Raw genomic sequence first — 22,120 nt, 5'->3', positions numbered from 1 at the left:
AAAATGGAAAGAAAAGTAAAAATAAGCAGAAAAAATATTCTAACTTACAATGATAGAACTGGCACTTAAGTGCTCCAATCAGACTGATATACTAAATAAATACATAAACTTTCTGCTTGCAACACAGCATCTGCCAGTTATAGGACTAAGTCATTGTCTAATAATTTTTTGATCACACAATATAAAAAGAGCAGTAGTGACAAATATGCAAAATAAACTTCAGGATGATTCTGAATGTTTGATAGTTTAGCCCTCCCACAACCTATTTTTGGAAGTTGGAATTTGAATACATTAAATCAGAGGAGAAACAGCTGGCAAGATACCATATACAACACCACTAACTGATCTCCAAGACTAATGTGACGCTCCTCACTGCATCCTGCAGCACAGTGTGGAATTTCCCAAGCTAGCTCAAGTATAGAAAACAATCTAGCAATGTAACATGAGCCTTCATGGAACTACCTCATTATACTTCACACAAGCCAATAAAATAAAGGGTAAATTAGTCACTACTGCAGCAGAACACTTCTAGCATCTGAACTAGGTTAGGTATCTGTATATCATATCACCTATGGCTTTCATAAAAGTCACATGGCCAATATCTTTCTTTTAGGACATAAACTGTAGTTTAAACTATGCCTTATTATAGTGAAATGTCTCCCAAAAGCTAAATATATATCTGCTGCATCTGAGTGTGTTTTATAGAAACATAAACCAGTACGAAATTGCTTCACAAAGAAATTGTTGCCCAAAAGAGCACAGGTTATTATCACAGAATTTTCACGGTATTAAATACCTGTATCTAGAGAAGTCATACAAAAAAATGTAAAGGACTAGTAAGTTCTGTCCATCCCATTTCCCAATTTAAATCAGGAAGTAGAAAGCAAGAACCACAGTAAAAAGTTTTGGGTGTTTCTTTACCTCAAACACTAGTGTGAGTCATGTGAGCACAAGCTAAAAATGTATCTAAAAGTAATTAAGAAGGACTCACCAAGTTCATTGAGACTCTGGGCAGCTTTTGTTATCTCTCTGCTTCCTCCTTGCAGTTGTCCTTGAAGTCTCTTACTGAGATACAAGATGCGTATTATCCTCCGCAGCAAGTCACAGGCAGCCTGCAGGGAAATTGTGGCATCAGGGGATATTATCAGTATATTACCATCACATAATACCACTACTCAAATGTGGAAACATCTTAACCAAAAAAGGAAATGTGAATGTGAATAAAAACAAGGAACTTTAGAACACTGAAATCCCTTTTCTCCAAAAAATTTTAATATGATTCTATGTTATATTGATGAAGACTTCTAGAAGCTGGTAATTATATTCATGGGGCTACTGAGATTATTCTGCCACTACCCACGCAGAAAACAAAGGAAACTCAGAATCCCATGACAGAAGCATGTTATATTTCTAATTAGAAGTGAGTTTCATTTTACCTCTTGCATCTCTCCTCAATACTCCTCCCCTCTTAAAGCTTTAGCAAAGTCAGGAAGTTGGCTTTGCTGATCAAATACTACTCATCCAAAAGAAGCAAAATGGCAGCACTTACTTCAGAAGACAATAAAACTTAAAGATTAAATTGTTATTACAGATATTGACTACTCTTATGGTAGGCATATATGTAAAAACTAATTCTCAGCAAAACTTTCAGAAGGCCAGTTACCTTCATTCAGCCAACTGTTAGCTCACATTCTTTTATATGCTTATTAAACTACATGGCATTCTTGGTTAAAAAATAGGAAAATGGACAGAGATATAAATTTTTAGGAACCATATTCATGTGTGCTTTTATTAGCACCAAATTAGAATAACAGGTATTGCTGATACCTGAATCAAATACAATAGTTGCATAACTTTTCATTCAACTAGTATCTTGAAATACATGCTAGGGGAACAGCAACATTCTGGAGTGGGTAACTGCTAAAATAGAATTCAGAAATGCAACTCAGATTTCAGTACAGTCATAGATACAGTCCAAAATCTGCAATCAGATTAACAAGGGTGGCAAGTCAGAAATTTGGAACAAGTATGATGTAGTTGTTTGGAGCTATTTTCCCTGGTACTGAAGGCAAAGTCTTCTGAAGTATTAACCTTATGGACATCAAAATTAATTTTAAACTTCTTTAAAAAAATTATTCGTATCCAACAAGACTTAGAACCTCTTTTTCAGACTCAAGTTCATTTGTTGAAAAGTGAAGTTGAAGTGCACATATAAAAAAACTATACCAGTGAATCATTTCAACCAATATCCACAGCAGACTTGTACAACCTGACAGTCTCTTCCCTATGCCAGCACAAACTAACAAATCCACAAATATTTATCATTTAATTTTATTAAACATCTAACATATTAGACAAAACAAAAAAGAAAAATTAGAAAAAACTCACTGAGGCAAATCAGGGAAAGCTCATTTACTCTCACAGCTTTGGGCTCTCTATCACAGTCTGAAGTGCAAGTTTTCTATGCCTTCTGTAATAACTTAACCATGTGATTTCTATTATACTTTGTGAGAGCTAAGTGGGGCTTATCCTGCTTTGAGAGATTAATGTATTAATTTTTATTAATTCATTTCTTTAATTAGAAAAAATCTTGATCCGCATATCACTTTCATATCTGTGAACTAAATTTCTGCAAGACTAATCAAAAATAGCTTCTAGTATAGTGCACTATGCTTCACCAAGAGAGAGGGTATAGTATGCCTATTTTGCTTTCAAAATTATTTATCCTCTAAGCCAGTTGTACACCTCTGGCTAAGGTTTTTCCCTGAGAATTCACCTTCTGTTATTTTCTAACCACCTTTTACTTTACACACCAAAAGAGTATTTTTTTTGTTGAATTGTTGCTTATTATTTCCTGTCCCAAGAAACAATATTTTAAAAGAGAGTAAGAGATGGGAGAAGTTACATTTAGATACAAGAGCAAAAACAAAAAAGTTTTAATTTCTTGCCCTGGGAATTAGTAGGAGGAAAAAAATCCGAAGACATGAAGATGCACTTTAAATTTTGTAGTGACTCCTATTGCATTGTACCCTTGACAAAGATTCTGTTTCACTCAAGTATTTTCATTTATGTGAGCTGTCCAACTTACTAAAACTCCTAGTCACAGCAAAAGAATGCTATATATAAGGACATGTAACAGAAATAAAGAACTGTATCTAATGGTGGAGCTGTTCACAGATGCCAGATCCTCTAACCTGACTACCCACATAACAGAAGTCTGAATTAATTCAGGAAACATTCCCTCCCTGAGTACATCAAGTATGCTTTTCTAAAGGAGATGCTTTCATCCAAGAAGAAACAAATTCTACTGCTCAAGCAAGAATTAATTCGGAAAAGGCCAGTGGCTCCAGCTAGTCCAAGTCATTTTAAGTAAAATTAAAAATAAACCCCGATTTTTTTGAGATTACATATTAGTTCTCTCCTGGATTTTAAACAACATGCCAACAATAACAGAAATTATTACTATAATTTGAGCCATTGAAAAGCTTCTTACTTTTAATCTCAAGTAATTTTAAGAAATTAGTGAAAGAAGACTTAATTATAAAGAGAGAGTCACTTGAAAATGTGCCAGTGTGTAGCTCATATATGCAGGTAACTGAATGTATATATTTTGTTGTTTATAAAGCTTGAAAAAAGTGGAGACAGCCCACTATCTTCAGACTATATTTACTATTTATTTACAGTAGCATCACAAAGACATCTGCTACTGGTAAATATTTTAAGAAGAATAACTTTGAAATATAGAATTAATGGGTTTTTTTTAAATGTTTTCCTGTTAAAAAGCTTTTCAAACACCAAGACACTGAAACAAGCGACCATGCAAAAACACTCAGTTAAACAGTTTCCCAGAAAAGAATCCTCTGAAGGACAAACTCCCTGTCTACACATTTCAGCTGTTAACCACTCCCACTTAGCTTGTGATCAACTGTGGAAAGTGTCAGAAGAGGACAGTATCATTTAGAGCAGGAAGTGAGCTTTTGGTGTCTGCTGCTGCCTTGGGATGCCATGAAGCTCTAAGAGCACAGAAAGACAAATTATGTACAAGAACATAGCAGAGATTTAGAATTCAGGACTAGATTTGAAGTTTAACAACAAACTTGCAGTGAGAATGTTTATGAAAAAGCCAGACTATATTAAAAACAATTAAGGATGGCAAAATCTAGTTTTATGCAAGTCAAATATTCCTTCAGTTAGTGAGCAGTCCCACAGCAATCAATGCAGAGGTATTAAAAGAACACCATCACAACTACAAGAGGCACTGAAAGATCACACATTCCAGCAAAACATACCTGCCAACCCTACAGATTTTGAGAGAAGGCAACTTCTTTTACCAGCCATCTACATCTACCAACTGTAGATCAGCTGATAAAATTAGTAAGTTTGACAATGTCCCAAACCACAAGTCTTGCATTTCATGTCATAAGCTCTGCCATCACCAGGAAGTCAATTGTTTGCTGTGCTGTGCCCTTCCTTCTTCAACAAAGGAGTCCCCCAGGTAAAGGACATCCCAGCAGTGCATTTTTAGGAGGCTGGAGAGTTGAGATTTGACTCAACTCTCCATAAATTCAGCTTCATTTATTAATTCAGGTGTCCTGACCCTCAACTCCTCCCAGCAGTGTAGTGTAACATAAAGCACTCACAAAGTATCTGCCAACACAAGAAGGGACTTGTGTGGGCAAGCAGGGGGGACAAGCAGCTCTTGTGATGAGACTGACTCTCACTGGCAGAGAATCTGGAATCATCATTCCTCTTTCTACACTGATGCTAAAAGAGCAGCCTACCAGACTCCCACTCTCCACCTCTTTTTCCTGACTTACAGCAAAAAAAGTCAGATCTTACAAATCCCCTGGCACAGCCTCAATAATGATGACTCTGGATGGATGCTGCTTTCACACCACAGGAAAACCCATGTAACAGCCAAGAGGAAGCATCCAAGAAACATTTCCTAAGTTCAGGGACTCCTTCTCCTCAGACATCCTCCTGCAGTCTGACTTTGTGTAAGGGCAGGCTACAAAAGATCTTCATCTTTAGCCTCACATTCCCACAACTTCTACATGCACAACACACATCAGAGAACAACAAAAAAATCTGCACCTAATCTGCCACATGGAAGTCATGGGACTTTTGGCCAGTGGCAAAAAGAGTAACAGCTGGAGCTGAAAACAACAGTAGCATCTGGCCAAACAACAGTAGCATCTGGCTGCACAGAGTGTTAAGAGCTCCCTGCTGAACTTCACTGCTACTGAAAGTAACAAAGAAAATAGAAGTTCAGCCAAGAGACAGTGCAGCTGCTCCACCAGTCCCCAGACTAGAATCTGCACGAGTCTGCAGCTTCATCTACTCTACAACAGCAGTCACTTGCAGATGGCAATCTACTAGAGTGTATATCCACAGCTCAAAATTCAGGTAAACTTGCAAAGACAAACAGTTCAAACAGTAACTCATTAAACAACTGTGGGGCCCGAGCTGTGTTGCATTTCAAACCATAAACTTAATAGAATGCAGATACATGACTCCTGAAGATCTATGGAAAAGTTTTCAACTCCTATAAAATTATCAATGGAAGTGTTTGACACTTATCTCACCATCACTGTGATAAGCTCTCTCCAACTGCTATCCTCTAACAGACATCTACATCCTTCTGTAGACTCCACTATATTTAAAAGGCAGGCACAACTATGCACCTGGCTTACAAAACTCCACAACCACAAATAGCTCCTGAAGTTGCATCTTGACTGTGGAAGAAATCTGAAAGAATTTTGAATGAATTAATTCACAAACTCTTTACTAATCTGCAGCAAAGCCTGCACTAACTTAGGGGCAAAAAGCATCTTCTACACAACAGTACCATAACATTAAATACCAAAATAACATAAACAGTTATGAGAATTTAATTAATCTACACTCAGATGACCCTTCTCTCTTCCCTCCATCTCTACAAAAACTCAGTTAGCTAGTGCAAAGGTCAATTTCCTACTTTCCTACTAAGCACTTCTCAGTAGCTCTTGAAGAGAAACAAATACTGATTTTCAGAAAATTACTGGCAATGAACTACAGGCTACTGGAGTAGAAAAACTGTATTCATGTCTGACAATTGTGAAATAACAAATATTAAAAAAGATTTTTTTAAAAAATATGTTTTTAATGCAACTTACCTGAAGTTTTGCTAGCTGAGCTGTGCGAGACACTATTTTGTTGTAGGGGTCAACAATTTTGACTTTAATTCTAAAAACAAGAAGAGAAAATTATTTATAGCAGTGTTAATAAATAGCATTATAGAACATAAGGATTTATAGTTTCGAATTGCATAATGAATGTCATACCTATCAACAGTGCTTTGTAGAGCACCAATTCTAGTTTGCATCATTTGGAGGACGCCTGCAAAATAAAGCAGATTTTTACATTATTCATCAATTATAGAAACATAAGAAAATTATAGAAAGAGTTTTTCTTCAAATCATAGTAATTACTTTAGCATAAATCAAAACCAGTTTCCCCTTATATAAAAGAGCATCAGAGAAACCAAAATTAGTAAGCATATTGGGAAATGAAATGAGCAGGTCACTTACTGAATGTTATGGAAAATGTATTGGTAGAGAACATAAACTTGCAGAATAAATATCACTCCAAAATCCATCATTTGTGAAATTTCAAATACTATTTAGAGGATGCTACTTTCTAAAAGAATGTTGATTTGGACTGCAGTTCAAATTATATAACCTGGTATAAGCCTGACCATGATATATAAAAGTGGCACAACATATTTAACACTATTTATTTAACATAGTGACTAGGACAAAGAGGACTGAGAAGATAAATTATTCTATTTCAAGGTTTTCATCCTGTGCAGAAGGATCTTTAGGAAAAAGTAAGGTATCAATGTCATTATAAGGTCATCTAATTTAGATTACAAGCAGAGCAAACTACCCTAATCATGTTTGTTCCACATTAGTTTGGCAAAGCAGCACAAGGAAAGCCAACAAGCACGCCTGTTCTTTTTTGGTAAATTACAAACAAAGTAGTAGGGGACAGGAGTCATTTTTGCAATACAGAATCAGCCTGCTGAGAATTTAATTAAGTTAGACAAACCCAGGCCTATGAAATTATTTTTGTTTCAGTTACTGTTAGCTTTCTAAAACATACAACGTTTTTGTAAAGCCCTGTTTACAAGCATGCCTTCATTAAATTAGATAGAACTGCAGCATGATACAGTAAGATGGAAGACAAACAAAACTACTACAAATAGTTACATTCATGTTGTCCTGTACTGTGACTGTATCTCACCCATTTTATATAGATAGGTAAATTTTCATCATCTCCATATTTCAGAACTATTAGCTTAGTGACAGGCTCATGTGTTCACTGTTATTTATACATGTGCATGCAATAGATCATGAGAATGAAGATATGAGATACAGTGAAAAGCTGGCAAAATAGGCTGCACTGTCTACCCTATGGTGCAATAATGGGGGAGGGCCAGTGGCACAACATTGCTGCATCTATGGCTGTAATAGTGCTATTAAGCATCCAACAGCCCTCTTCCTAGAGGACAGAATAAGGATGGGTGAAAAGGCACTCTCCCCTCTCCACCTGCTGTGGAAGATACAAGATGATACAATTCAGCCTAATCCTAAAATAAGAGGTAGCTCAAGATACCTACTGAACTACCTATAGACAGAGAAGAAGAAAAGAATACATAGAGCAGAGCTGTGTACCATTAAAAAAAAAGTGCATAGGCCTAAAAAAGAAAAGACTCTACAAGCTGGGTGTACCAATTTGAAATGTTTAATGAGATTCACTTTCACACATCCAAATGACTGTGCATGCTGTGAATTAGTTCCATAATCTTCACTTGCTAACATACTTGATAAATATACCAAGAGCTATGCATTTCTAACTTCACAATTAAAAAATCTGTTGGCATTTATCTTTTCTTTTTCTTATGAATCTTGACTCAGTGTTTCCTTTAAGAGCATAACACTAAGTAAATGGAAAATTTTCAACAAATTTGAGGTGAATTGAATTGTATTTTTACTTTGCCATATTAGTTGTAAAACATGCATTATTTACCACACCTGCCTTATAGAAATGTTTCCTAACTGTAGTTGTTTTGAAGTACATCATTCTTTCCTCAGAGCAATTTTAGGAAGAAATGTCTTCAGAAACAACCATCATTTCAGAAAACAGAATTCCACTGAGCACAAATTGCTGAAGATTGTTATAGGGAGGTATTTATCAGTCACAAGATTCACTACACATTCCTGTCTACTTCTTATTTGGAGAATGACACATATTTCAGTTTTTTATACTTGATTCTCCAAGTGTTTAAAAAAATTATTCAGGAGCTACCGTTACTAGATTAAACAGCCATTTCTTTCATTTTACAGCTTTATGCAATTACTGACACAAAACAGTGAACCCAAGCAGCTCCAAACACTAAGGACACTGTCTGCACCAAAATCCCCACCACATTACCAAACCATATGACACTCTCAGCAAAGTGACAAAGAGCAGAATGGCAGGTTTAATGAGCTCCTGGCATGAGAACAATAGATTGCAACCATCTTCCATACAGTCAATGGTTCCTAAGCAAACCTTTGAAAATCAGCAGTTTATGTTAAAATCCTCATCTAAAAGAGTGGAATAAAACAAAGGTATGTATTTAACTTAGGAGCCCTTCCCTAGTAAAAAGTATCTCAACATGGTTTAGATTGTGTGTTATAGCCTCTTTGGTAAAGATGTGCAAACTATGCAACATGTGCATGTGCAACAGAAAATTGGTGCTTAAGGCAACAGATACCTACCAATGTTGCAACAAAACTAGGCTTATTTAGAAAAATATATTAAAAGGTAAAAGAAGGCTTTATTGCTAAAGTTGCTCAGAACATTATCAAAATACATTTTCCGATGAAGAAGCTACTCCAGAGAAGTATCGGCCAAATCTTCTCCTTAGAGCTCCATCTACTGACGTAAGGAAAAAAAACTAAAATAAAAAAGCTGCCACATGTTACTCCTCAGAAATCAGATCTGGAGCTTTAACAGTAGGGGCCAAAGCTGGCAGTGAATGAGCTCCCTGCACAAATCCTGAAAGTGCTTCCTCCACTGTAAGGATAGCCAGCATAATATAACAATATTTACCTTCCAGGGATTCAATTCCAGTTGCTTGGGCCAACAGATCTTCATGTCTTGCAACAACCTTAAAAAAACCAATAAAGAAATCAAAAGAGAAAAATGGGGTCATGAGCCTAAAAGAAGTATTAAATATATCACAATTAGGCATTTAAGTATCAGCATCCCTACATTAGCCAGATACAGAAAAAAGCAAGTACATCTCACAGGAGAAAGGGTTTTAAGAACACAAGGTGTTTTAACTCACAAAAGCAGCAAGCTGAGAATGAGAAGAGGGTCAGAAATTAATTAAGATGTGCAGCAGAGCTGACATCTTAATTAAAGACAGCAGAGCAATCACATTTCAACACATCTTGATATTTAATAATAATTGTAAATGTGAACTTACTAATCACACCATAATTATGTATATTCTTTTTTTTTTCTGTTTATGACATTTATAGAAGTAAGTATTAGTAAGTTCCCAAAGAACTTACTAACTGGGGCAGGGGGAGGGAAGAAGCAAGTTTTGAAACTACAGACAAACTTAGCAAGTGCTCTCATTGCAATGTCTTCTGTGGATTTATGATTTCTGCATGGAAAAGGTCTTCTATCTTAACTCAAAAGCCTTTCTGAAGGTGTAGGGGTGTGTTAGCATAGGTTATATCTGCCTAGCTAAAGGTAAGTCCCTGGGCTTATGCTACTCTTCAGCACATGATGTAAAGGTGCAAGCTCTCTCTATCTTCTCACAATGCCATGCTGAAACATGGCCTCAAGTGTTTATGATAGCTGACACAATCATTTGGAAAGAGTCTTCCTTCTTACCAGGAAGAGTAAAACATCACACAGAGATAAGACTACAAAAACTGAAATAATACATGGTTACCTGCTAGCAGTACTGACTGTGGGCTTAACTGAGTTGTCAAACTCACTACTAGTTTAGCTGCAAACTGTACCTTTAGTAACTGCTTGCAGAGGACACTGGGCAATTTCACAAGTTACAAGCTCGTAAGAATACTAACTTTTTGACTAGTTTATATCAATCACCCCAGAATAACAGGTATGTTTTAAACTTACTTGTAAATGCAGCTCTTTATCCAACTGACTAATACCTTGAGCAAGTTTGGCCAGCTGCTCAGCTATCACAGCCTGATGGATGGACTGGGAAGTGTAAGCTTTCACATCAAAGTCTTCTCTGAAGAAGTCAGCATAACATTCTGAAAAAGGATTTAGGATTTTAGGGTTTTATTTTCATGGTTTGGAAGAATTAAATAATATTTAATTCTGCAGTGTACAAATCTCTGACCTTCAATTTCTTCAACATTCAACATAACAGTAAATGTTCTCTACATCACATAGTACAAACGTCGGAAGAGGGCACAAGCACGAGAAACAAGTCTGGAACCGGTAACTGGGGTTCGTGTTTGTTTTGGGGATTTTTTTTTTTTTGCAAATGGTGATAAAGTCACATGTTCTTTATTCCCGAAACCCTTCTCTTGAGCAGAATACACTAAAAAGTACCTTATTTTCTCAAACTTTACAGTGTAACTAGGGCGAAACTGTTGAGCCTGTATCCATAACCAAACACACTAGTCAGCTGCAGATCACTGACAAGTAGCAAGAGACAAAATTGATTAAATCATACCGGATTTCGACAACGGTGTGAGTTTATAAAACAATTATGAAATAATACTGCAATTATGACTCTGGATCAAGCAAAACCATTGTTCCCAAACAGCTACTCTCAACTCAACCGAGCACCTTCTCCTCTCCTTCCAGTGCAATTTTTTTCTCTTTGGGAGCAAGCGAGCCCCGGCGCACACTCCGCGCACCCACCGCGGTCCCTCCCCGCGCCGGGGCACTCGCTCCTCCGCCCGAACTCCCGGGACTCGCCGGTGCGGGGCTCCCCCGCCCGCCCGGCCCAACGCTGCCCTCCCGGGGGACCCTCCGGGCCGCCGCGGACGGGCCCCCGGCGCGGTCGTGCCGGCGGGGGCTGTGCCCGGAGCTGCCCCCCGAGCCCGCGGCCGCGCCTCACCGTCCGCCCGCAGCTCGGCGAGCGCCGGGGCGGGGGCAGCCCCCGCCTCCTCCATGCTGGCGGTGCCGGAGCCCGCGCGTCACTCCCGGACGCGGCGCGCGGCGATGATGGCGAAGGAGAGCGACGGAGCGGGCGGCGGCGGCGGCGGCACGTGGTGAGCGGGGCCGCCGGGAGCGAGGCGGGCCGGGATGGGCCGTGCCGGGGGGAGCCGTGCCGTGAGGGGCCGTGCCCGGGGGAGCCGTGCCCGGGGGAGCCGTGCCGTGAGGGGCTGTGCCCGGGGCAGCCGTGCCGTGAGGAGCCGTGCCGTGAAGGGCTGTGCCGTGAGGGGCCATGCCGTGAAGGGCCGTGCCCGGGGCAGCCGTGCCCGAATAGGCTGTGCCCGGGGCAGCCGTGCCGTGAGGGGCTGTGCCCGGGGGAGCCGTGCCCGAATAGGCTGTGCTGAGGGGAGCCGTGCCGTGAGGGGCTGTGCCTGGGGCAGCCGTGCCCGAATAGGCTGTGCTGAAGGGAGCCGTGCCGTGAGGGGCTGTGCCCGGGGCAGCCGTGCCCGAATAGGCTGTGCTGGGGGAGCCGTGCTGTGAGGGGCTGTGCAGGGAGAGGCTGTGCCCGGGGGAGCCGTGCCCGAATGCACCGCGCCGTGGGGAGCCGTGCCGGGATGGGCCATGCCGCGAGGGGCCGTGCAGGGTGAGGCCGTGCCGGGGGAGCCGTGCCTGGGGGAAGCCGTGCCAGGAGGGCTGTCCCCGGCACCCTGCGGGGAGCAACTTCTGGCCGGCCGCTTCACCAGAACGGCAGTGCTGTGTAAACTGTGCTGCTCTGCATTGAATGATGAACGTTTCAGACGCTGTTTGTTTTTCCAGATGCTGAAAGGACTGTTAGTTATACATGATTGATGACATCAGAGAAACTAAAGAATGCCAACTAAAAGATCCCATGGATTTGTTTCATTCTGGGCAAGTTGTAAAAATATGTGCTCCTATGGTCCGCTATTCAAAGTAAGTAACTGTCATATCAGCTCTGTCATTTTCTCTGTTTAGAAACTTGTTTCTCAAATTTATAATGACTAAAAATGGGTGATTACCTTCTTTATTTAAGACAGAGGTAGATGTGGGACGTGTTTTATTTTACATATTTTCATTACAGATCTACACATAAAACACTTAAACATCCCCACAATACTGCATGTTAGAACAGCATTTTAGGGTAGCTAATCAGAAAAATGCCTTAACTATTTACCTCTTAATCTTCATGTGTCTGCAGGTTGGCTTTCAGAACCTTGGTTAGGAAGTACAGTTGTGATTTGTGTTACACACCAATGATAGTGGCAGCTGATTTTGTGAGATCTGCAAAAGCCAGAGACAGCGAATTCACAACAAACAAAGGTATTATTTTTAAGAAACCATTGCCTTGTCAGAATGTTTTATGTGATCATAAGTGAAATTGACCTGGTGAATGAAGTGAGTTACACAAGTTGACATCCATTAACAATTTTTGTATATTGTCTGATTATAAAACCACAGAAATAATCTAAGTGAGAGTAAGCACAGTCCAGCAATAGCGGGTGAAATGAAATAGTGGAAAACTTTGGTCTCCACCTGAAATCAAGGCCTCCAAAGGAATTTATATCTGTGGAGGTTGACCACACATAGCTACTCACTCATTCTTCCTTCATTCTCCCAGCAGCACAGGGGGAAAATGGGGAGAACAAATGAAAGAAAAATTCATTTGTCAAAATAAAGGCAGCTTAATATGTAAAGGGAAGAAAAAGGGAAAGAAACAAACAAGTTCTGCAAAGGCAATCACTTCCTACTAGCAGACCAATGGCCAGCCATTCTCCAAGCAGTAGCTACACTGGAACAAAAATTCCTTGTCCCAACCCACTTTTTTCTTTCCCTATCTTTCCAGTTTCCTTGCTAAGCTTGATGTTATACAGTATGGAATACTCCTTGTTCCTATTTGGGTCAGCTGTCATAGCTTTGCTGCAAACTTCTTGCCCATTCCAGTCTGTTTGTTGGGGGTAAGGGCAAGTAAAGTGAGAAAACCAGGAAGTTTTGACACTGTGCACGTGCTTACGTACTTTGCAACAACAGCCAAAACAGCTGTGAATTATCAACACTGGTTTTACCACAAAATCCAAAATGCAGCACCACACAGGCCACTATAAATGAGCTTCAAACAAATTTGACAAGTAACTCCATCCATCACAGTTAGGCCAGGTACAAGATTGCAGTAAGATTCTTTTTCTAGGAATTGTTTCATGTGTGTTTCAGAAACAAACATTTAACTCATCCAGGAAAAGTTTTCTAGTCTCTAGCAAATATAAGAGTGTTACTGAAGGTGAAAAAAGTAGTAGACCAGCCATTGATACAGTGGAGTGAAGGACTGAGAAAAGAAGAAGGGTTTCATATTAGCCAGACTGGAAAGTGGAAAGGGCTGTTGGTGGATGTCTCTAGAAATGAGCACAAGAAAGCACAAAAGAGACCAGAGGTTTAAGCATGGCTGGGGTTGAGGGGGAGAAGCAAGGCTTCAGGCATGGTACAGAAACATAACCAGAACACCTATAAAAAGAAGAAGTATGAGGACTTACACAGTGTCATGGCTATAAAGAGATCTGAAGTATGTGGGAAGAGGTGATGAGAACGATAGAGATCTGTTGGCATGAAGTGGCTGCAGCAGAACAGTGTGACAAGGAATATACGAGCACAGGCTGCAGCTGGAGGAATGAAAAGCACCACTAACATGCAAGTAAGATCAGCATGTAGGATCTATAAATTAGGATGATTTAGTCTATTTAGGCCCCAGAATTTGTGGTTTCATAAGTGTATATGCAATAGGGAAAGTGTATTTCACTGTTTTAGCATTGGCTATGTATTATGGTAGTAATGCACCCAGTATTATGGTGCATTATTCAAATAGAACAGAGCAATTACAGAGAAAATTCACATTGGAAAGCACAGGTAGACTCTTATGAGTGGAATGCAACTTCAAAAAATCCATTAATAACTCATTGTACATAAAAATAAATGAGTAAGAACATAACTGACTCAAATATATATGGTTCAAAGCTCCACAATTACTCGTTTGCCCCCCTTGAATTTACTTACACTTCTGCTCTGCACAAAGTACGGTGGCATTGAAATTCTGCAGGTCAGATATGGAGTGTGTTCTGGGGAGTGCTGGGATAGGGAAAGAGGAGATGAAATGTTTTAGTGTTGTAAGCAACATCCTTTTCCTACTTAGTTGTTTTATGCTGTCCTTAATTTTACAGGCCTGTGAAACACGCTGCCTCATGCTTTGACCAGATTATAGTATTTACATTATTGGCATTTACATGTTGTGTGGTTTTATATTTAACTTGCTGACTGTTTGGGGATTTTGTCTTCTAATTAGTGGGGTAGGTTTGCAATTTATGTTTTACATTTTCTTCTGCATTCATGTTTCTTTGTTGTATATTTCTCAGAGATAGGTGTTCTTTGTGGCTGCTGCTAAAAAATTTTGTGGCTAGACTCAGTATTTTTATTACTTAATGCTCAACAAAGAGAAACTAGGCATGTGGGCTTATTCTAAAATATTAGTATAACAATGTAAATTCCTTCAGCTAGAGCACTGTATTAAAAGGACACTTTTAAAAATATATGTGCAATTTTTTTTTTTTTTTTGCTTGCTGGATTTTTAGGTAACTTTTAGAAGTGCCTCAGCTTGATTGAGAGCATAGTGGTGGCCTTTCTTACTTAATCTCCACCATTTCAATAACTTCTTACTTTCCTCTAAAACAGAAAAATGTTCAGAAAGCACTTGTGGTCTCTTCAGTACAAGAAGTGCACTTGTTTTGTGCATTTGTTGGATCATCTCTTTCCATCAGTGCTCAGATACCATGCTGCTTCTTTTTAACTACAGCAATTGTTTATATGGAAAGTGAGTGCTGAGACTGCTTGAGATATTTGAGATGCCTTTAATGTAATGCAGTAGCTGTAAAAGAGGAACTCGTGTTCCAAATGACCATCTGGCTCTCTGCAGGGGCTTAGTAAATCACAAGTAGTTCAGCAGACCCAAGCTGAGGAGCACTGGCACTTTGGTTTCTCACTAGAGACAAAGCTGCTAGAGCTGCTTCTGCACACGTGTGCTCATTCCAATTCTGCGTGTCACGTTGTGGACAGAAAACAGCCATGTTGGCACAGAAAAGGAAAATGATGGGCAGGGATGAGGAAGGGCAAAGCTTGTGGGTGTTTTAGTTCCTTCCTGAAGGATTGGTTCTGTAAGCAAGTTTCAGACCTGGCTAGACAGACAGCACAGCAAAGGAGCAGCATGCAGACAAGGGGCAGGCTAAGAGGGGAAGCATGAAGGCTGCTGAAAATTAGAGAATGCCTAGTTTCATAAATGCTCTTTGTGAAAGATTAGAAACTGACCGGTGTCAGTCAGAAAGTGTATGTTAAGCCAGCAACTGTGTAGTGCACCTATATTTGTCTGAATTTCCACCTCTGTTAATAGACATACTCACTTAGTAAGTAACCCCTGGCCAGCTGCCTTTGTTTATTTGTGACTGAGGGCTTACAGAATCACAAAATAGATGAGCTTGGAATGACCTCTGTAGGTCATGTTATCCAGCCACCCTGCTCATGCAGGGTCACCTATACTTGGTTGCCAGGACCATAGTCAGACAGATGTACAATATACTAAAATAGCATTCAAAATTTAGAACCTGTTACTTTTATTTTCTGGGAATTTTTAATCTCTAAATATCTTTTCATTGGCATAGGTGATCACCCACTGATTGTTCAGTTCGCTGCTAAAGAAGCACAGATTTTGTGTGATGCTGCCCGTATCATCTGTCCTTTTGCAGATGGAATAGACCTAAACTGTGGCTGTCCTCAGAGGTAAAGGTTTGAACAAGCTGGGTAAATATGGATAAATAATTAAGAGACTAAAGAATGCTCGTCTTCCTTTTCATCATAATTTCTATCTTAACCTAAAAATAGATTTCAGGAGAGTAAGAGCTTTTTAACCTGTCAGAAATGTCTATGTGGTAAGGCACTGTTCTGAGTGCTCCCAGCTGCCTGTCACCATGGTGAGACTACTGGGAAAACTGTATGTATTTGCCAACTTGCCTTTTTTAATTTCTGAGATACTGAGTGTTGGCTCTGAAGTGTCCATCCCTTCTCAGCAACTGTTAAATGTGCACTACCAAAAAGAGCTTGCTGCAAATAATTTGCAGAGTGGTTTGAATCATGATGTAGCAATTTCCAGAATAATGAGGCAAGTCCATGATGTCTCAAATTTGCTGCAAGTGAAGGATAGTCTTTAAAATAAAATTATACAGATAAAGTAGTGAAAATAATTTTTTCCATCTTTTATTAAATTTATAAGTTTAGTGAATTAGTGATGTACTTCACACTTAAATTGATAAAGATTTTGTTTTGGCAGTGAAATAGAGTAGTAAGATTCTTCCTAATTGGTTCCATTGAGAACCATCTATTACATGAGTGTCAGGCAGTCTTTTTCTAAATAAAGACTTGAAAATGTAGGAAAGTAAAAGATAATATTACAGTGAAAATAAATTTAATTTCTCTATTCTAATTAGATTTTCTTGACCTAAAACTATAGTATTTGAGAAAGCCCTTCTGGAGAGATCTGAGGCTTGTGCATGGAAGTATTGGGGTTTTTTTAAGCTAACTACTGTTAAGTATGTAGAACTGTCTGTTCCTTTTAGGCCAAAAATACATGCTTACATTTGAATCGTTTGTTTCTTGTACAAATTAGTTTCAAATTAACAAAAGTTGGTGTACTTTATGTGCCTCTATAAGAAAAATTATTTTAAAAACTGCTGCTGTTATGTGGAAGTAAAGGTTATTCTTGCCAGTCAAAATAGTGAGACCAGAATATCACTGAAATAATGTCCTCACCTGCACTTCAAAAAATCCTCCTTTTCAATATGAAGTTGTCATCTATTTAAAAGAAATCTGTGACAGGAGGAAGGGGAAACATCAAATTATTTCTTTTATGCATGCACTGTAGATTAAATTTTATTTTCCTTATGAGTCTATTTTGAACCTAAAGAGATTGGTAACTTGTCAAAGTTCTGGTAGCACAATGGAGATTGAACCAGGATCTAAAAGCTGTACCAAACTGCAAACAAATAATTGATCTACAGTCAGTACCATACATTCTGAAGGTCATAAGGAAAGAAAGTGATGTATGTAACTGATACTGATCTGCATTTCTTCAGATGTAGAATATGAGTGTTCTTTTTCTTTTAAAGATGGGCGATGTCAGAAGGTTATGGTGCTTGCTTAATAAATAAACCTGAGCTTGTTAAAGATATGGTGAGACATGTACGGAGTCAGATTGACAACCCGAAATTTTCAGTATCTATTAAAATAAGGTAGGTCTAACTTAACTGCTGTTTGTGGTACATGGAAGAATCTTTTTTTTTCTTAAAGAATTTCATGTAATAGTAATAATATTTATAATTCTATTAATGCAATACTATACATTATAGTAATTTCCTTACATGTGAAGACCGCTGAGATTTTTTGACTCAAATGTCTGGGGCAAGTAATAGAAAACTTAGAACCAGCACAGCCTTTGACCACTTACCCAGATAACATACTGTGAGCTAGAGTTCTCTTGCAATCCAAACAATATGAAAGTACAAGTTAAAAGATGAGGGCTTCTATAAAAGAAAAGCAATACACAGTCTGTATTTGCACAAGGATTTGCTTTGTGAGCTATTAGAGAGCAGAGCCACAGTTGCAATTGAGTATAAAGGGATGGTAACAAAACTGAGAACTGGTCCCACAGCTGCTGTAAGGAATACATTCTGCTTCCCTACATCAGCTTCTAAACTTCTGTAGACTTGTTTTTCATTGCTTTGTGTGCAGCCCAGAGAATAGAAGGCTCCAGGGAGACCTTACAGGAGCCTTCCAGTACCTAAAGGGAGTCCACTAGAAAGATGGAGACAGACTTTGTACAAAGGCATGATGTGACAGGACAAAGGGGAATGGCTTCAGGCTAAAAGAGGGCATGATTAGATTAAAAGATATTAGGAAGAAATTATTTACTGTGGAGGTGCTAAAGCCCTGGAACAGGTTGCCCAGAGAAATTGTGGATGCCCATCCCTGGAAGTTTATAAGGCCAGGTTGGATGACCTCTGAGCAACCTGGTCTAGTGGAAGATCCACTACCTCCCCATAGCAGGGGAATTGGAACTGGATGATGTTTAAGGTTGCTTCCAAACTGAACCATTCTATGATTCTATGACCATTCTCGATCCATTATTTAGCCATATATCCTATGTGCCTTTTGTTATTTGTCATTTAAGTTGCAACTCAATTTCCAGTCCTTCTGGAAAGGGGGACTATTATAAATTAGATTTTTTTTTCCCCACAAAATATGCAAAATCATGGCCTTGATTTTAGATTTTTTGGGTACCCTTGCTCAATCTTTCTAAAATTTACTATGTATATTACAGAGATGTGATATAAGTGGGAAATGTTAAATTAAGTACCAGTTTCCATACACTAAACTATCTTAAAAACACCTCAAAAATCAAACACTGTTTTCCAACTGTAATATTGGCTTTATACTGTTATTTATGGAAATCTGTGGTAATTCCTCCTTATGGAGGAGTGCTTTTTTTATAGGCCAGGAAATTTACTACCTACTGCTTTCATTCCTTGCAATTTTAGGATCCATGAGGACTTAAAAAGAACAGTTGACCTATGTCAGAAAGCTGAAGCAGCTGGAGTTTCATGGATTACAGTACATGGGAGAAGTACAGAAGAAAGGCATCAACCTGTACATTACGATGCAATTAAAATAATTAAACAAAGCATGTCTATACCTATTGTGGCTAATGGAGACATTAAATCTTTAAAAGATGCTGAAAATGTTCATCACTTGACAGAAGCAGATGGTAAGATTAAACATACTCTATTTTCTAAGTACACTTCCCAGGTTTCAAGGTATTTATTTTGAATGTAAGTAGGACATGATTTGAGTGCTTTCTCTCTTTGAGGAGACAAATGAAAGAAGTTATTTTAGATGCCTTAAAAAACTCATAAGCAGAATCACTGGTGATCATCAGAACACTAGAGCACTGCTATTCAAAGCCACAAATAATTAATTCTGAGGCAAATTACAAAAGCTCTGTGATTAATTATGCTATCTCATCACTCAGTAGTGGAGTTCAGGGGGACCATCAGACATTCTGTCTCTTTATAGAGCTGATCATTTTAAAGAACTGTAAACTTCTACTTGGAAATCTCTACTTCCTGCAAATAGGAGCAGATTTCTTACAGTAAGAACACAGTGGAAAAGGGATATATTGTTAAGCCAGATGGTTAACTTCAAGGAAACAGTGAGGCATTGCAATTTCATTTCAGTCATAGAATTTGGGGATTTTTTTCAGTTATTAAGTCACAACAGATCCTGCAACTGTCTGTCGTTTCAAGTCAGTGTGGAAATTTGGTGTATGTTCTGAAAAGGTAATCTGTGTCTACAGACTTTGTGTCTTCCAGGAAAGAGAACAGTACCTGTGGCAGGGTTCTGCCAACACTGTTGCTGTTTAATAGCTACAACAGAAATTGAACCGAGCTGCCATGCTGCTTACAGTGACTTTCCCCCCAAATACAGAGCAGGAAGGAAATGCATATTACAACAAAATGTTCTCATAGTCCAGCTGACCTTCTTCAGTAGTAAAAATATTAAGCATTCAGTTTTTTCTGTCATGGACAATGACAAATTACATTTTTCAATTCTGATCATCCTATTTTTTAAGAAAAGACTGAGTGTGATAGATTATATCTTGATAGTGCAGAAAACCAGAAACCCTTAATCACAGAAAAATTACAATAGAACTTGTATGGGTTTATCTGATGGTATTGGATTAGAGTTGCAAATATACTACACGCTTGTTCAGAAAGATTTACTGCAGATCAAGAGTCCTAAAATGTTCTTAATTGTGCCATTGAATTGAGCCATTCCATCTCTTAGTGGAAGAAGGACAGTGAATAGACTGAGTTACACAGAAAACTATCGGTCCTCTTTTGTCTTTCCATCGTAATTTTATGTTACAAATCAATAATGTATGTAACGAATAAGAACAAAGTACTAATTAGTTGCAGTTTCAAAAGAAGGGAAGAAATGCTTCTGTGACCTGTGTTTTGTTTCAAAATTTCTGGAATGTATGGTTAGGTGTTGTAGATCCTCTGAGGTTTGCCTTGTTCAATGGATTTCTCTGATACAGCTGTAATACTCATCCCTGTTGTTCTCCCATTACTATCTGTAAGCTTTGGGTGGGTGTCCTAAGGGGTGTTGTACAAAATCCACAGGAAGATTTAGCATAAAATTGAAACTAGAATGTAACTTACTGCTTTAATTTCCAATTTGAAGGTATCATGGTTGCTAGAGGACTCTTGGCAAATCCAGCTATGTTTGCAGGATATGAAGAGACACCTTTTCAGTGCATCCAGGACTGGGTTGACATTGCTCTTGAGCACGGCACTCCTTTTACGTGTTTTCACCACCACTTAATGTACATGATGGAGCGCATCACTTCAAAGCAAGAAAAAAAAGTTTTCAATGTTTTATCAAGTACCTCAGCAGTACTAGATTATCTGAATGACCATTATGGTTTGGGGGAAATGAAAGTATGTTAGTCCTATGTAAACTTGTATTTTGCAATTGTCGATAAACTGTGAAAGTTTTCGTTGGGTTTTTACTTTTTAGTCATATTTGTATATTGTGTAACACAGCAAAACATTATTATTTGGATGATACTTTATATTTTTATGTCTCCTTTTTTCGCTCTAAAGAATATTCAAGAATCTACAAATGTGGAATTCTATTACAATGCGCTACTCCAGAGAGGACTGATTATTGTAAGGCCCCAGTAATTTAATTTTTCACCAGATAATTTCTCACAGCAATATGATTACAAAACTAGGGCCTTTCTTACATTACACCTCCTAAAATCAGGACTACTTACAGATAATGACAGTAATTTCAGACCAAAAGAACACAAAGGGAGCAACTGTAGAAGTTTTTGCTTTAGATAACATAAGCTTAAAGCCCGTCATACTATCCTTTTTTAAATTTGATGTTTCTTTTGCAGCCTAAAACTCTGTTATTTATAACTTGGAAAAATTCCATACTTCTTATAGCAAAAGAAACACAGAATAGATAAACAATTATGGAAAGAAGGAAAATGAAGAGGGAAAGAAGGAAAAAGGAAGAGATAGTTTAAGTACAAATTTAGCTGAATCTAAACAAGACTTCTAAGTTTAATCTAACTAAATTCAGGGGTTTTTATCTACTGTAGAATAATTGCATACAGATTAAATTGCATAAAGATTAAATCCCTATCATCTACCAAACCAGAACTTTTTAGGTCAAAGAAAAGCTGACAGATTCTCTCAGTGGGGCTCTTGCAGTCCTTTCTGCCTGCTGGCATGTTGCTTATCAAAGCATGACAGCCACTTGGCTTTGAATCATTATATAGGGGCAAAATAGTGAAAATCAGAACAAGATAATAACATTACACACCAGCTGCATTTGTTCTGCAAGGGAAATTTCACAAAACTGTACAGTACAATTATTTGTAATCAAATAATTTTTTCTTTATATGTTTGCATAGAAATTCATACCAAAAATTGCCGAGTTTTCTGACTGTGATTGTTCTATAAATATACATGTGAATAGTTCCAGATTTTCTAAATAAATTACTTGGTTTTGTATGTAGTTGTAATTCTTTTTACTAGACAGCAATCTGGAGGAGGGAAGCTTGCTTTTGATGCTACTCTCCAAATCTTTTCATGGTTCAGGTATCTTATTATCACCTTTTTTTTTAATGCAATAGCATAAAATACTTGATTCTTTTTCATAATGAATATGTCTGATTTAGGCATATAAACAAAAGTTTGAAAGGCATGACCCAAGGCATCAAGTCCAGTTCACTATTTAAGGCAGCAAAAGTTACATAACTCTC

At 38.4% G+C, this 22,120-nt stretch overlaps 2 protein-coding genes across 3 annotated transcripts in view; one reads left to right on the top strand and one right to left on the bottom strand.

Moving 5' to 3' along the window:
• The window catches only part of COG5 (component of oligomeric golgi complex 5), a 174,264-nt gene extending 162,992 nt beyond the window's left edge, over positions 1 to 11,272 (bottom strand). Inside the window, exons 1-6 of the mRNA XM_054631746.2 lie at positions 11,144 to 11,272; positions 10,186 to 10,325; positions 9,139 to 9,196; positions 6,324 to 6,378; positions 6,156 to 6,225; positions 992 to 1,112 (exon numbers count right to left, since the gene is read on the bottom strand). Of these exons, the coding sequence (XP_054487721.2) occupies positions 992 to 1,112; positions 6,156 to 6,225; positions 6,324 to 6,378; positions 9,139 to 9,196; positions 10,186 to 10,325; positions 11,144 to 11,198 (499 nt within the window). The 5' untranslated portion in view covers positions 11,199 to 11,272. The remainder of the gene's footprint in view (positions 1 to 991; positions 1,113 to 6,155; positions 6,226 to 6,323; positions 6,379 to 9,138; positions 9,197 to 10,185; positions 10,326 to 11,143) is intronic.
• On the top strand, positions 11,162 to 21,869 carry DUS4L (dihydrouridine synthase 4 like). Of its 2 annotated transcripts, none has more exons than XM_054631751.2 (7): positions 11,162 to 11,297; positions 11,998 to 12,132; positions 12,398 to 12,519; positions 15,894 to 16,011; positions 17,394 to 17,516; positions 18,822 to 19,048; positions 20,527 to 21,869. In XM_054631751.2, exons 2-7 carry the CDS (start codon positions 12,023 to 12,025, stop codon positions 20,790 to 20,792), a joined length of 966 nt encoding a protein of 321 aa, XP_054487726.1. In that variant the 5' UTR covers positions 11,162 to 11,297; positions 11,998 to 12,022; the 3' UTR covers positions 20,793 to 21,869. The 2 variants fall into 2 exon arrangements, with proteins under 2 accessions (XP_054487726.1, XP_077035216.1); XM_077179101.1 differs by lacking the exon at positions 11,162 to 11,297 and adding an exon at positions 11,433 to 11,824.
• Positions 21,870 to 22,120: the final 251 nt, after the last annotated feature.

This window comes from Agelaius phoeniceus, chromosome 5, assembly GCF_051311805.1.
Source record: "Agelaius phoeniceus isolate bAgePho1 chromosome 5, bAgePho1.hap1, whole genome shotgun sequence".
NCBI lineage: Eukaryota > Metazoa > Chordata > Aves > Passeriformes > Icteridae > Agelaius > Agelaius phoeniceus.
The sequence above is the reverse complement of the archived record's forward strand: the minus strand, read 5'-3'. Positions and strand labels throughout refer to the sequence as shown.

Coding starts and splice junctions, on each gene's coding strand:
- DUS4L (XM_054631751.2), top strand. CDS start 12,023: ATGATTGATGACATCAGAGAAACTAAAGAATGCCAACTAAAAGATCCC. Junction 12,520..15,893: donor CGAATTCACAACAAACAAAG/GTATTATTTTTA, acceptor TCATTGGCATAG/GTGATCACCCACTGATTGTT. Junction 19,049..20,526: donor TCACTTGACAGAAGCAGATG/GTAAGATTAAAC, acceptor TCCAATTTGAAG/GTATCATGGTTGCTAGAGGA.